Below are 13,842 nucleotides of genomic sequence, written 5' to 3'. Positions count from 1 at the left end.
TCTACAGTATCTCAAATTGTCTTAAATGGTGATTCAGATGCTGGACTTTGAAAGGACAACTGCTCTTTTTGCTTTTATAAGAGAGTACTTTTTTCTTCAAGTATTTCAACAACAGCCACAGAATCATATACAGTACATTTACATGAGTTTTTAATGGAAGGCTGACTGATAATGAGAGTACCAAAGTTGGGCTTATAAATAAAGTGCTAATAAAAAACGTCTTGTTATACAGAAAAGTGGAAGAAACTGTACATGACTTAGACTGATTTTACGTACGTCACAAAAAAAGGCTGTTTATCTGAAATTTATTAGACCAAAAGCAGCCAGCTTTAATGTCAGTGGAAAGGTAACTCAAATTCATCAAAATTTATGGCATTTGCAGTTATGAATCCTTATTCTTATGATCTTATGAATCTTTATTTTTATAAAGAAATTTCCACTAGGTTTTATTATATCATTTATCTCTGGCCTACCAGTAGGCTGTATTGCTTTATACATGATGACATCAAATTCATTATTTAAAGAAATCATTATAGGAGTTGATATTTCCTTAGAAAACAAGAGAGATTTTCAAAAAGCCAATATTACAGGGCTACTGCACACAGTAAACTCTTATGGAATCATGTGGTACAAGATAATTGTAATAAAAAGTGAAATACATTCTTTGCTCCAAAAATAAATACAGTAATTACAAGTCAAAGAACTACTACAGAACAAATGATCATTTAAAACAAATTAATAAATTAAATGAAACAGGCTCATACAAAAACAAACACTGACATCATTTATGTATCGTTCAGAATTTAAGACTTCAATAGTAATCATTTTCAGCTGATCTTATCAAGACCTGCAGTTGTCATACAACCTTTTCCACCCAAATTATGACACATAAAATATTGAGAGCAACCAGGACAAATTTTGCTCCTTTACAAAACCAGTGAAAGCTCAACTACCTTATAAAAGCAATGTGTTTGAGGAGCTCAGTTAAATTTTATTATGAAATTCACAACATTTGAACTTCTGTCTAAGCCTCTGTACTGACTTGAATGCTTGTTATGTCTATAAAACCTTACCTAGGCTTGCTGTAAGGCATTCCAGATCTGCTAAAAATCCAGGTATTTGCTGGAGCTGATCCTGTAGTTCTACCAGACTGTTCCTTTTCTTTTCCCAGTGTGCAGAGAGCATCACAACTTCACTGTCCACCAGCTGAAACAAACAGGTTCTTAGTTTTGCTTGCAAGTTTACATTCCTGTTTATGAGCACCTTGACCAATTCTTTTAATTCATACTTCCACAAGCATCAAGTCAGTACAAAACATTTTACAGCACTACAACTTTTATATTTCTCAAGTAGATATCCAACATGTTTAAGAAAGTCCTCCATAGTATGAAATGTTTATATCAAATGCATTGATTGAAACAAGATAAAAAGTTTTTTCTCACTATAGTTATCAACAGAGAACACATTTTATGAATTTTATCAACAGCAAACAGCGTACATCTGAAACTGTGACGGTAGAGTTGCACTGGTACACAGTAACAACATTGCAGTGCTACATTTTAAGGCTTACTTAAATTGATAACTTAGTTTAATGTCGTTAAGTCATGTCAACTTAATCAAGTCAATACAACTTTTCCCCATTTTCTCACCTATTACCACCCCCAGAAAACAGAACAGTTGGTTTAGAAGCAGCTTCTGTTTCTAAACTAGTTCCATCCTTAGAAGTCTGTGACATCCTATGTTTATCTTCATAGTATCAAAATCCATTGAGAAGACAGCTGCCCATCTGTATGGGAACCTCTGATTGACACCTGAGGCGAGCTGTGACTCAGCCCTGGGAGCACAGGTGAGGGCAATTCACCTGTGCTGCCAGAAAGGGTGGAGCCAGGCCTATTTAAGAGCTGACTACTAGAGGGGAAGGGTCTCTTTCTGGAGATCCCTTCTCTGGAGTTTTGCAGTGAGCCCAGGATGCAGGTAAGCATTCTATCTGTTCTCTTTTTGATATTATAGCCTGCTTAGCCAAACTCTCCTGTTTATTTCATAATTATAACATTTTTATATTCATTGATTATACACCATCTTAACAACTAAAGTGTAAACTCTGCCCGTACCAAATACTTAAGAATATGAAATGAAAAGAGTGTTTTTAAAAGAAGTTACCTTTGCATCAGTCTTCCTCTTCTGCTTTTGTGATACTTATATAAGTTGCAAATCTTTCTGAATATACTTCTACAACTTTCCTTGTTTGTTTGATTCTCTGCAACTTTTATTATACAGTAAAAGTATATTTTATGTATACATAAAAGTTTCTGAGGAGGATACACTGTTTAAAAGTGGTGTTTCTAAAAAAAATAAATAAACATAGGGCAACAAAAAGCAGCAAAATCAAGAAATCTTAGGTAATAGAAGTTGCCCTTATGTACAATGCTTGAGATTATTCAATTACAGCTTCCCTGTTCTTAGTTGTCTTAGTTCCATTACTTATTCTTCCCCTCGCATAGAACTGCAGCCCTTGGGTGAATTTGCAATCTGAATGTTTCAGTTTTCATAGAATTTAATTGCAGAAACTGGAAAAAGTCTGAGAAATGGGCAAAGGAAGTTCTTAAAGAACTGCAGTATCATTCTATGCACCGCAGACAAATACCTTCAGAGGAACGATGACTTCTGTTTCCAAATACTTCCAACTACACTGCCTGCCAGAAAGCCATCCTGTTTTACCAGACAGGGCTTGAAATATTATTCCAAAGCTCAGTGAGTAATCAAATGCTTCGGAAGACTGACATCCTTATTTTAAATAAAGCCAGATCAGTTTTTGAGAGTGAAATAAGGAATTTATATAAATTAAACATTAAATAAATCAGACAAAAAGCAAGATTTTTTGTATAGATGGCACAAGGACCAGAGATAATTACACACAACGAAGATTAAAAGCATCTAAAAGCAGTATTTTTAGAGTAATTTTGTAGATGGAAATGTAAATTAGCATCTATAATTTAACATGGCAAGACTGCAGGCAGTAATTAAACCTTGAAATTTTCATGTTCCTTTTCCTTTTTAAGAGAGCTGTCTGATCTATTTGCAATTGGCCACTACCAGAACCAGGCTAGTGGACAAGTGGACCTTCAGGCCTAATGCAATGCAATCCCACATGCTTACATAATTCTGCTGTTACTGAAATTGTGTATTTTCTACTTTCATAAAAGTATATTCTAGATTCCCTCAAGTTTAGGTAACTTCATAGAAAATTTTCTAGTCTTTTTAGAAACTCTCCATTTTAATTTTTCCCAGTAGTCATAACATATGAGATTAAGTTTACACTAGTTTTATATACCTGGAAACTCCCAATGTTCTTAGAATTTGCAAGTACTGCAGGATTGTATGAAACCTATTTAAGAGATCTCCTAAAAATAACAATGAGTAGCAAAGCACAAATGTGGTGGAGAAATGCATCCCTAGTATCTGAAGATCTTCACTAGAACTGGTAGAAAAGGTGGGCATCCAATTAAAGCAAGAGAGAGATGAAAATATCTTCTTACCCCAAATACAGCCCTTCAAATACATTAAGCAGTGAGAGATTTTTATATATTGGAAGACACAAAGAAAGCTACAGAAACCAGAAGAATCAGGAAGGATGCAAAGTGAAGGTTAAACTGGGACAGAGAAACACAGAGCTCAGTCCTGCTCTGCATCACACCACACAGCTGATACTGTTTCCTCCTTCAGCAGGGTTTGAAATGAGAGGTCTGGTGGGGACCACATCAATGCATAGGTAGCACTTACTGCAGCTGCCTTTCTCTTCTTGCCACAAATAAACTACAGAACTCATTGCTTCACTTCCACGAGAGAAGTCAGAAGCAGGCACAGGAACTTCCTGAATCTTTTCAGCCAGACAGGTCAAATCTTGCCATTTCCTGCCCACCAGGAGGAGCAGCAGCAGTGTCACAGCAACAGCCCTACCCTGCCACTAACCACCACCATGCCTCAACCCCACATATTCTGTACTTCCCAGCCCTGTCAGTGCTGCTAAGGAGTTACACAGTGGTAATATGCAATGTCATTTTTGCAGCTGTCTGCATCAAATCACATTATTTATTGCTTGCATTACATTATCATTTACATTTATTGTAAATGTCTTAAGCAGTCTCAAATATTCCCAGGTAACTCAAAATATTCCAGGTAACAGCAGAAAAGTGCAAAAACAGGCTGTCTGACCACCTGGATGTGTCTTTCTTTTACCATCACCTTCTTGCCACACTTCAGCAAAGTAGTATTGCTCAATAGCCTTGTCTAACCTAATATGCCCCAGGAAAACAGTAGGTTAATGTAATTAATATTTGTTGCTTAAGCACAGGTAGGGATTTTCCCTGTCTGAACACAAAAGGGAAAAGTCAAGGTATTCTGGGTATCAGTGTATCAGCTGAAAAATACTTTAGTAGCACTAGGAAGTTACACTCAGTGCTTGCTACAACAACAGGAAAACCAGAAAGCAAGCAGGAGGGAGCTTCAGAAAACCCTTACAGGTTATACCTTGTAAGAAACCTGATCACAGAGAATTGCTATTTTTACAATACCTGTATTGTTGCTGAGTAGCAACAATCTCTAAAAGCTTTCAAAACCAAGAACTGGACACTGTGGTTCATTTATTAGCTGCTTTTCAAGCATGACTTTAAAACCACAGTGAAATAATGCTGCTCTCCCAAAGTTGCTGCTTTGAGACTGGCTGGGCATTGCACTGCTTATGGATAGTTGTGAGTGACTGCTTTTGCATTACTTGTTTTTTCCTTTCTCCTTCAGGTGTTAAACTGCCTTCATTTTGAACCATCCACTTTTATTCATTCTGTTCTCTCCCTGTCCCACTGAACAATGGTGGAGGTGTTAAGCTGGTGGCTAGAAACAGCCTAATGCTCTGGAACTAAAAAATGTAGTATACAATTATGTACACATGTAAATATCTTACTAGCAGCATTTGTTTTCTTACCTCTCCAGCTTTTGCACAATCTTTGGCTCCTTTATGAAGGGCAGCCCAAGCATCTTCATATCTGAAGAAAAGACAGATAAATGACTTTTTTTTTCCCAGCTATATCCTCTTTATTAACAACAAGGATTTATGGGTGCTGGTGTGCTCGCACTTACAGGGATTACAGAAATACAGTTTTGAAAGCTGTCAAATTAGAACAGTGAATACCAGGAAGACATGCACAGTATGAAGCAATTCCTTTCAAAAAGGAATTACTCTGTGTGTATTTTTGTTTTGTAACTGCTAGCACATAATAAGATCTAAATGAACCCAGACTTACTTACGAAACTATGGACTACAGGCTTACGCAATACTTGGAGCTCAATTCCATTGAGAAAATGAAACAAAGCAAACAGGACTAATAATTTGTTCCTCTTTCCTCCCCAAAAAGTGAAGACAGGTTTTCGAAGACACAAACAGGAAGATATTTACAATGTAGACAGTTCTCATTGCTCAAAAGTTGTGATGAAATGCACATGGAAAACACTTTACTTTCATGGCAATGACAAGAATGTTGTCTCTAATTCCGTTACAACAAAAGTAAATAATCAAATATAAGAAAATTGTAAGACAGCAAACTTAAACCACAGGCTGGGCCTCACTGTTGCTATCCTTCCTCCTCGTGCATTAGACCTGAAGTTACCTATCAAACGCTTCTTTTCGTATGCTACACCTAATTCACCAAAATTACAGTACTTAGGAACTGTGCAAGCTTTAAATATATTTATTATCTGCTAATTAACCCCACTCTACTCATTACAGAAGATCAAGAAAACTAACAGTAATGTGAACACATTCATTTTCTTCTTGTTTTCTTCACCTAGTGAAGTCAGTTGTGAAATAACAGGAATGACAAAGAAATAGAAGCTCATACCTGCTCAGTAATTCCAGTCCAGCAGAAAACTCTGGTGAATGCTGAGCAGTTCTATAAGGAAAATGTAAATGCACAAACATTATTTACCAGAAGGCTGTTATACACTATGTAGGCATACATGCAGATGTGCATTTGACAGACATGCTAAGCACAGGAATATTTGCTACTGTTCACTTTCACATTTTGTCAATTCATGTTTAAAGTGCATGACACAGCATATGGTAAAGAATATTCCAAACCTGATCTTCCCTGTTATTTTGTAGTAGTTCATTCTTAACTGTTCCTGACTCTTTGATTTGAAAACTGCTCGCATGAAACTCTTTTTTGTATAATTGACAAGTATGCAGGATGAGCACTGGTTTAAGTTAAAATACTGGACAGAAACATTCTAAAAATAAAATTCTAGCCACTACACAGAGACACATGATTCTGAGCTACCCAGTGCCTGAGCAACACCCCTGATGCAAAGATAACCCAGCTGCATCTAGAATAAGTTCAACTCCCACAGTCTGCACCACCTTCTAGGAACCGGTTGACTATCTAAAAGACAAAAGTCAAAGAACTTGACTACTGTCAAGTTCTTATTATCCTCAGTAAAAAAATTTTAATAATACATGCTACAGTAAATAATAAGCTAAAAAAATGTTTGGCAGTCTAGCGTTCTATTGATTTCTTATTGGATACATTCATTGCTAACAGCCTGAAACGTGAAAGTAACGTACCATCAGGTAAAGAAAATAAACACAGCAGTACTTTTAAAGATGTATTATGTGAAGATCTTGATGTCATCCAAGATCAGTCTCTTGGAAGATTATCAGAATAGGTAATTTTTCACTGTTATCCAAACAGTTTGAATGGAAAATATAAATAACACAGATAAAATCTTTTTTTCCCCTTGCATCAAGGGAAAAATCATAGATTCAGTGAGGTGAACACAGACTTCACCAGTAGGTCTCTGGTTAAACCCCCTGCTCTATGCAAGGCCAGCAATGCCAGCAGACCAGCTTGCTCAGAGCTTTGTCCTCCTGCAACTTGAAAACCTAGACAGTCCTCCCCTATAGTTTACATAGGTTGAAACAACGTACTAAAGTGCAGAGGATAAAAACCAGCCATGATTCTTAAAGGCTCTTGGGGTAGAGATGGTGCTTCCACTTTCTGTGTTCCTGTTCTACATACATTTTGTACAATAAATGATTCATTTTTGTTTTTACACGAAAAAAATTACAGTTTTAGTACATGAAACTCACAGAGACTGTAGAAAATCACATCTGTTTACTGTAACCTGAATCTTTTGCAGAGTATTTCAATCAAAAATTTAGGCATATCAAAGTTCTATTAAGCCAAGTATATAATCAAAATGAGAATATTTTCTGTTACTAAAATAAGATTCTGCAAAATTCAATATAAATGTTGTTGTAAATGCACTATAAGAGCCCTTTTTATATTTTTCTTTAACAATAACACCTGAGATTAATGCTATACATTAAGGTGCACATAAGTACCTCTGTCTGCTTTTTTTTGCTTCTCTTGATTTATCGCCCAAAGTCTTCAACCTATAAATCAAAACATGTAAGTATTAGATGTTTCCAACTGAGAACAACTTGTCTGAACACATAACACGCTAATTCCAGTCTATTACATTTGATTTTATATCAGCTTATTTCAGAAATGAACCCAATTTCACTTGATTCTGCAGAGACTGTGATATATAATTATTGCCACCTACACTGATTCTGAACAGTAAGCTTTTTCTACAAATGCACTGAGTAACTGGGGACAAAAAAAAAGTTTATCAGGAGCTACATATTCAAGTCATTCAGCTCTGGATACTTCAACTACTTCTCTTAGAAAACAAGTACATCTCTGCATACAAATAGCCAAACCATGCTGAAGGTTATAGGTTCCCCTAGAAGAATTCACACATGTTGAGGACAAGTATGACAGTCATATTGCACATTTGCACCCACTTGCCATAACTCTGTCAACAGAAGAGTAGTATGAGTACTTTTTATCTGCCAGCTACCACAGTGTACTGCTAATTAGGCAAAAGTTAGGTTTGTTTCATCTATGGCCAGTTTCAAAGTGACTGGTATCTTGCTTCTTTAAAATTTCTTAAAACAACAAAACCAAGAAAAAGATAAATAAACAAGAACAAATATTCCCCCTTTCTGCCCTAATAAATAAAAAATACCAACAAACAAATAACAAAACAAAGCCCTCCACTACTACCACACAGCTCTTTGCACTTTCATTTTTCAGTCAACCTGTATGTGTTTGCTAGGCTATCAAGAGAGAGTGTGGAACAAAAACCTGCTTGTTCTCTGCCCATCAAGATGATGGATGTCCTCTGGCATCCCAGCTGACTGGAACAACAAGAGATAGGAAGAAATAAAGGACACAAATAAGAGCAAAATGAAATGACCCATGAGCTCCAAGGATCTGCTCTAGCCACCACACAGAGACACATGATTCTGAGCTACCCAGTGCCTGAGCAACACCCCTGATGCAAAGATAACCCAGAATAAGTTCAACTCCCACAGTCTTCACCACCTTCTAGGAACCAGTTGACTATCTAAAAGACGACATATTAAGGCAGGTCTGCACTCTCTGAGAGCTGCTCTTAACAGTCAACCAAGTGGCAACAAGCACAGCACTCTGAGGAACACTGTTCCAGAAGGCACTGCAATTGGCCCTTCTCTCCAACCACATTCCCCAGTGTGCACCTCTGCCTGTAAAAGCAGCACTCTGCTGCATGCAGGGATTGAACAAAATGCTGGCTCACAATTGCCAGCTCTTTTATTAGGATATGTGTCATGCAGTCAGAAGTAAAGGTTAAAGGATGCATCACCAGGCTTCATAACATTGACTTCCTTTCAGCAATGCTCTCTGTACAAAGTACAGGCAGTGTGAACCACAGCACTCGTCAATCTGATAGAAGCATACAAATTGCTGCCTGAGCACAAAGACAGCTTGCCTCTTTTTTTTTTTTCCTTCTGTAAAAGATTGCTTGCAGTTAAATGGGTCAAAATCTAGACACCTCACTCACAGACACAGATAGGAGACACATCTGAGCAGGGGAATGAGAACTCATTTTTTTCATACGTTGGCTAACAACTTCAAAGTGCTCCTTCTGCAAGCTACATGACCCCTACATTGGTGTTTTTCAGCTGTAAATAAGTGCTCCCTTATTCCTTTGGAACAGATACTCTCCATAGAAGCCCTGGAAAAGATGGTACAGAAGATCCAACTGCTCCAACTGCATTCACGTACAGTTAACAAGTCAGTCGCTTTTACTGCTACTTCAGAGAATAACTCAAAACATGATGGCTTTGAGATTGCATCATCTAGTGAGGGAAATGGGGGTGCAAAGCAGGACAATTCACGTTCTGGTGGCAATATGGGAGAAAGATCAATGCTTTCCACAACCTCTGGCTACCAGATCTCCAAGATGCCCCTTATGGCAACAAAAATGCACTAAAAAGGGGTCACCCTGAGAAAGACCATTAACGGAGCTCCTGAAACACAAAGATGGAAATGATAAAAGCTGCTCCTAAAGCAGATCAAAACAAGGCAACGCAAGGAAGGAGGCAAATTAGAGAGCACACGAAAACATACTGGCTCTCTGCAGTAACAGATGCCAGACGAAGTTAAATGACCATCAGATCGTTTCACCATGTGAATGACACCATTTATAAAAGAAATGGAGGGAGGGGGGAGGGAGGTTGTGCAGCATTTGGATGCTGCCAGGTTAAACCACAACAACACGGAGTCTACCCTAAAAAGAGCTGATGAAGGAGCACAGGGCGGTGTGTTGTACTTCGTAACGCACACTGCTTCCACTCATCCTGCGCTCCTTTCCCTCACGTGACAGCAACTCCGGTCTTTCAAGGAAAAGAGAAGCTTTTCAGCCGCCGGATCACAATTACGTTAATTCTGACCCGGAGGTCAGCCGCCTCATAAAACATTCAGGCTCGTCCATCGATCCCAGGCATATCTTTGCCCTCTCTCCAAGCAGCGGTCTCCTCTCCTCCAGCCCCGGCCCGCCGCTGCCTTCCCATCCCCTCGGAGCCCCTGTCCCTCGGCTCCCGGCCCACCAGCGGCAGGCAGGCACTGCAGCCCCGGCCCCTCGCCCTTGCTGGAGGAGGGAAGGCCGCGGCCCCGCCTCCGCGCTCTCCTCCTCTTCCTCCGTCCCGCTCCCCCGCTCAGCACCCGGTCACCCGCTCTCCCCCCCCCCCCGCGTCCTGCTCGGCTCTCACTACCGATCCCCTGCCGCCCCCACGGCCCAGGCGGCGCGACCCACCCCGACGTGAAGTCCTGCTGGACGCTCAACAACCGCTCCCGCAGCGTCTCCAGCATCGTCCCGGCCTCCTCCCGTGGCGGCTGCCGGAGCGGGGCGGGCTGGAGGCGAGACGAGGCGGAGCCGCCCTCAGCCCCCACCCCCATCCCGCGACGCCTCTCTGCCGGCCCGCCCCCAGCGGAAGCCCGACCCTCTGTTGCTGACATGGGGGAGGTGCGGGGCGGCGCGGGGAAGGGCTATGGGGAGCGTTCAGATCTCTCGAGATGCAGCTCGAGGTTTTGTAAAACGCGCAGTCAGCGCCTGAGTAGTTCCAGCCCCTTATCGTAACGTCACCGTCATCGGTGACTCTGAGGTAGGCGTCATCTCAGGGAATCCTCCTTTGCAGCAAAGTCTTAAAAGCCTGGAAAGTGAAATTCTCGGGTCTCCCAGAGGCTGCTGGGTGTCCTGGTGGATGATAGCTTGGCCGTGTGTGACATGGTGGCCCAGAAGGCAGATGGTATCTGAGGGCGCATTAAAAATAACATGAGCAGGAGGTGATCCCTTCATTCTGCCCTGGTGAGGCCACAACTGGGCTCCTGTGTGCAGCTGTGGGCTCTCCAGTTCAAGGCAGGGAACTTCTAGGGAGAGTCCAGCAGAAAGCCACAAATACAACTGGGTGTCTGGAGCATCTCCGTTACAAGGAAAGGCTGAGAGACCTGGGTCTGTTCAGCCCGGACAAGAGGAGATTGAGGGGGATCTCATCAATGCTTGTAAGTATCTGATGTGTGACAGTTGAGTGGATGATGCCAGGTTCTTTCCAGTGGTTTCCAGCAAAGGATAAGGAGCAAAAGGCAAAAATCTGCAACATGAGAAGTTCCAACAATCATGAGGAAGCAATTCTTTAGTGTGAGGGTGACAGAGGGAACTGTGAGGGAGCAGGCTGCCCAGAGAGGTTGTGAAGTCTCTCTGGAGATATTCAAAACCTTCCTGAGCACTTTCCTGTGTGACCTGCTGTAGAGAAACTGCTTTAGCAGGTGGGTTGGACTCCATGGTATCCAGACCATCCCTGGTTGGCAGGTCCCTTCCAACCCCTGCGATTCTGTAATACTTTATATAGGTGTTAGCGATTCTTAAGAAGAGTGAGAGACATCCCCCCCAAAACGCGTGAACACAAAAACATAGTCCTCTAGTTATTACAAATAGTAAATGACACAATTAAAGGTTTTCATTAAGCTTCTCAAAATTATATATTCAAATAACAGCTGTTTCCAGAGGTGTAATGAGTCCAAAGACAGCTTAGAAGGAATCAGATCATTTCAGAGCTACTGACAGTAATACGAAGATGGCCTCCCACCATGTATGTTTTCAGCTAGTATTTGAAGACACAGGAATTAGATGAATCTTTTGATTCTTAAATTTTCACTGAATTGAGATCTATTTTTAAGAATAAAATTGACTGGGATTTTCAAGTGAAAACATTGTATTTATTAACCCATTAAATTTTGTTTAAAAGTTCAGAAATTTTAAGGCAGTGGAGAGCACTGAGGTAATTTCTTACAGGTAGAACATATGCAGACAGGGACTGTTGTGTCTGTCATTAGATACTGTATGGATCATAATGGCCCTTAGGTACACTCAATCAACTGGAAAATTGACACCATAATCCCTTTCATCCTCCACTTGTGTGCTGTTAGAGCAGTGAGATCTGTTTGAGATCAGATTGTTTCTGAAATGGCTTGTTGAGAAGCAGAGTTGCTCTGTGGCCTTAATACAAGGTAAGAGCTAAATATCTTCTAAGAGAAGGATGACTGGGTGACAGGGTTAGTCACTACACGTACTGGCATTTGTGTAGCTCATCTAGAGGTCAGAAAGGTTGCTTTCATGGCAGACAGCATATGAAGATCTGTAGCAAAGCATATGACATTTATACACTATTTTCATTTTGCTTAAGCCAACACGATGTTTGAAAGTGCAGACTTTCTCATTCCCTGCATAGTTCAGCCTTAATGCTAAGAGAAGAAGGACTTGAATCAGCAAGTTTGATGTATTTGCAGACAGGAATTACAAATGCTGGCAGAAGCTCTGTGATCTGACCTTAGGTAATATAAAAGTTGTGGGAATGTAAGTTTTCAGGAAACAGGGATTTTAATCCTTAATTTTCACCTTTCCTTTGAGAAATTTGAACTTCTTCAGTGTTGTATATTTTCATTTTTGTTGTGAGTTTTTCAACCGCTGTTGCTCTTTTAATTCACAGTAAATATTTCTAAACTCCTATGCTTCTTTTGTTAAAAAGAAGCTATGCAGAAACAGCTGTCCTACTGCAAATTCATTGCCATTGCTGCCTAAAATTTGGGAAATGTGTCAACTTAGTTCTAACAGTCACAGTAATCCTAGAAATGCAAGAACAGAGGAGGCTTGTAAAAGCAGACACTCAAGGGCAGTAAATTGTATCCCATGTAGAGTTTTGTTTTACAGGTTCTTAGGAATGTAAAATAAAGGAGTGTCTACAGTCCTGCCACCTCTCTAAAGTTATCAGGTCCCATGCTTAACTTAATTTCTATTTTATTTTTCTTTAAAAGTTGAGTAAGCCCAGTTCCTTTATTTCTTCTTGTAGTCACATTCTAAACTTCTTATTCATACTGCTATGCTCTGAACATTCTTTATTTAATCCGGAAAGTGAGGAGCTCTAGCATTCCCATCATCATTGCATGGGATGGAATTGCATGGCTTCATTCTGAGCCCCATATGAGATTACTTAATAATACAAATTAATTGATGTACAATAGCATTGAATTTCAAAAATTGTGTTCATATATCATGATAAATCCTCATTAGCTGAGCACAACATCGATTTTTTTTTTTTTTTTGGACAGCAATGCAAGCTTCTGAAACAAATACATGACTTTCAACACAATTCTGCATGAAATTAGTTTGGATCTAGTTTTATGCAGACAAAATTCATCCTAAATAACTTGTTAATATCAATGAGCTGTTCTGTTAATTTAGTGATTATTTAACAGGTGATTATTTGATACTAAGACCTGAATCTGAATGTGATCTTGCTAGTTTATTCGCTTGCTTTCCTGGTATCAGTACAGGTAAAACTTTGTGTAAGTTCTGCATGGCTTTACGGGTTTCTGCAACAAAAGCATAAGCTTTCTGTGCTTTGCATATATTAAAGAACAGTGATGTAAGTGGGAAGCAACAAATATGTAAAGCAAAAAGTGAAGAAATGCATTTAACTAGATAACCCAAGGGGGAACTAACGGTCCTTTTCTAGATTAGCAGCTCTTTGAGGCACAAGTAAAACCGCATTTTTATAACAGCTTAAGCAGGCCAAAGTCAGCCCTAGTTCTTTGCATGTTTCCACATTTTTCCAGGCCTTCCTGGTCCCTATCTTTAGCTATCTGAAGAACATGAAGTCCTTCTGATGGACAATCCAAAAAGCATTTTATGTAACTTACTTCCATCTTACCTAAGTAAATTATGTTAGTTACTAGTTTAATAAGTAACTCTGACTGTCAGTTTAAACAGTTGCAATGTGAAGGACAGAGATACAAATGTATGTTATATATGTTCTTTCGCCTGTGAATCTTTGAATGCTGGCCTATTTGGTAAAGGTACAATATTGTTTGCACCTAATAGCCTATCATAAATTTGAATCCAGGTTTCTTT

At 39.7% G+C, this 13,842-nt stretch overlaps 1 protein-coding gene across 1 annotated transcript in view; it reads right to left on the bottom strand.

Moving 5' to 3' along the window:
- The window catches only part of DTNBP1 (dystrobrevin binding protein 1), a 60,406-nt gene extending 50,076 nt beyond the window's left edge, over positions 1-10,330 (bottom strand). Inside the window, exons 1-5 of the mRNA XM_052697814.1 lie at positions 10,192-10,330; positions 7,394-7,444; positions 5,892-5,942; positions 4,979-5,039; positions 1,074-1,206 (exon numbers count right to left, since the gene is read on the bottom strand). Coding sequence (XP_052553774.1) covers positions 1,074-1,206; positions 4,979-5,039; positions 5,892-5,942; positions 7,394-7,444; positions 10,192-10,247 — 352 coding nt within the window. The 5' untranslated portion in view covers positions 10,248-10,330. The remainder of the gene's footprint in view (positions 1-1,073; positions 1,207-4,978; positions 5,040-5,891; positions 5,943-7,393; positions 7,445-10,191) is intronic.
- Positions 10,331-13,842: the final 3,512 nt, after the last annotated feature.

The sequence above is a fragment of the Tympanuchus pallidicinctus genome, unplaced genomic scaffold (genome assembly GCF_026119805.1).
Source record: "Tympanuchus pallidicinctus isolate F22 unplaced genomic scaffold, pur_lepc_1.0 scaffold31, whole genome shotgun sequence".
NCBI lineage: Eukaryota > Metazoa > Chordata > Aves > Galliformes > Phasianidae > Tympanuchus > Tympanuchus pallidicinctus.
Note: the sequence above shows the minus strand (reverse complement) of the source record. Positions and strands in the feature narration are given on the sequence as shown.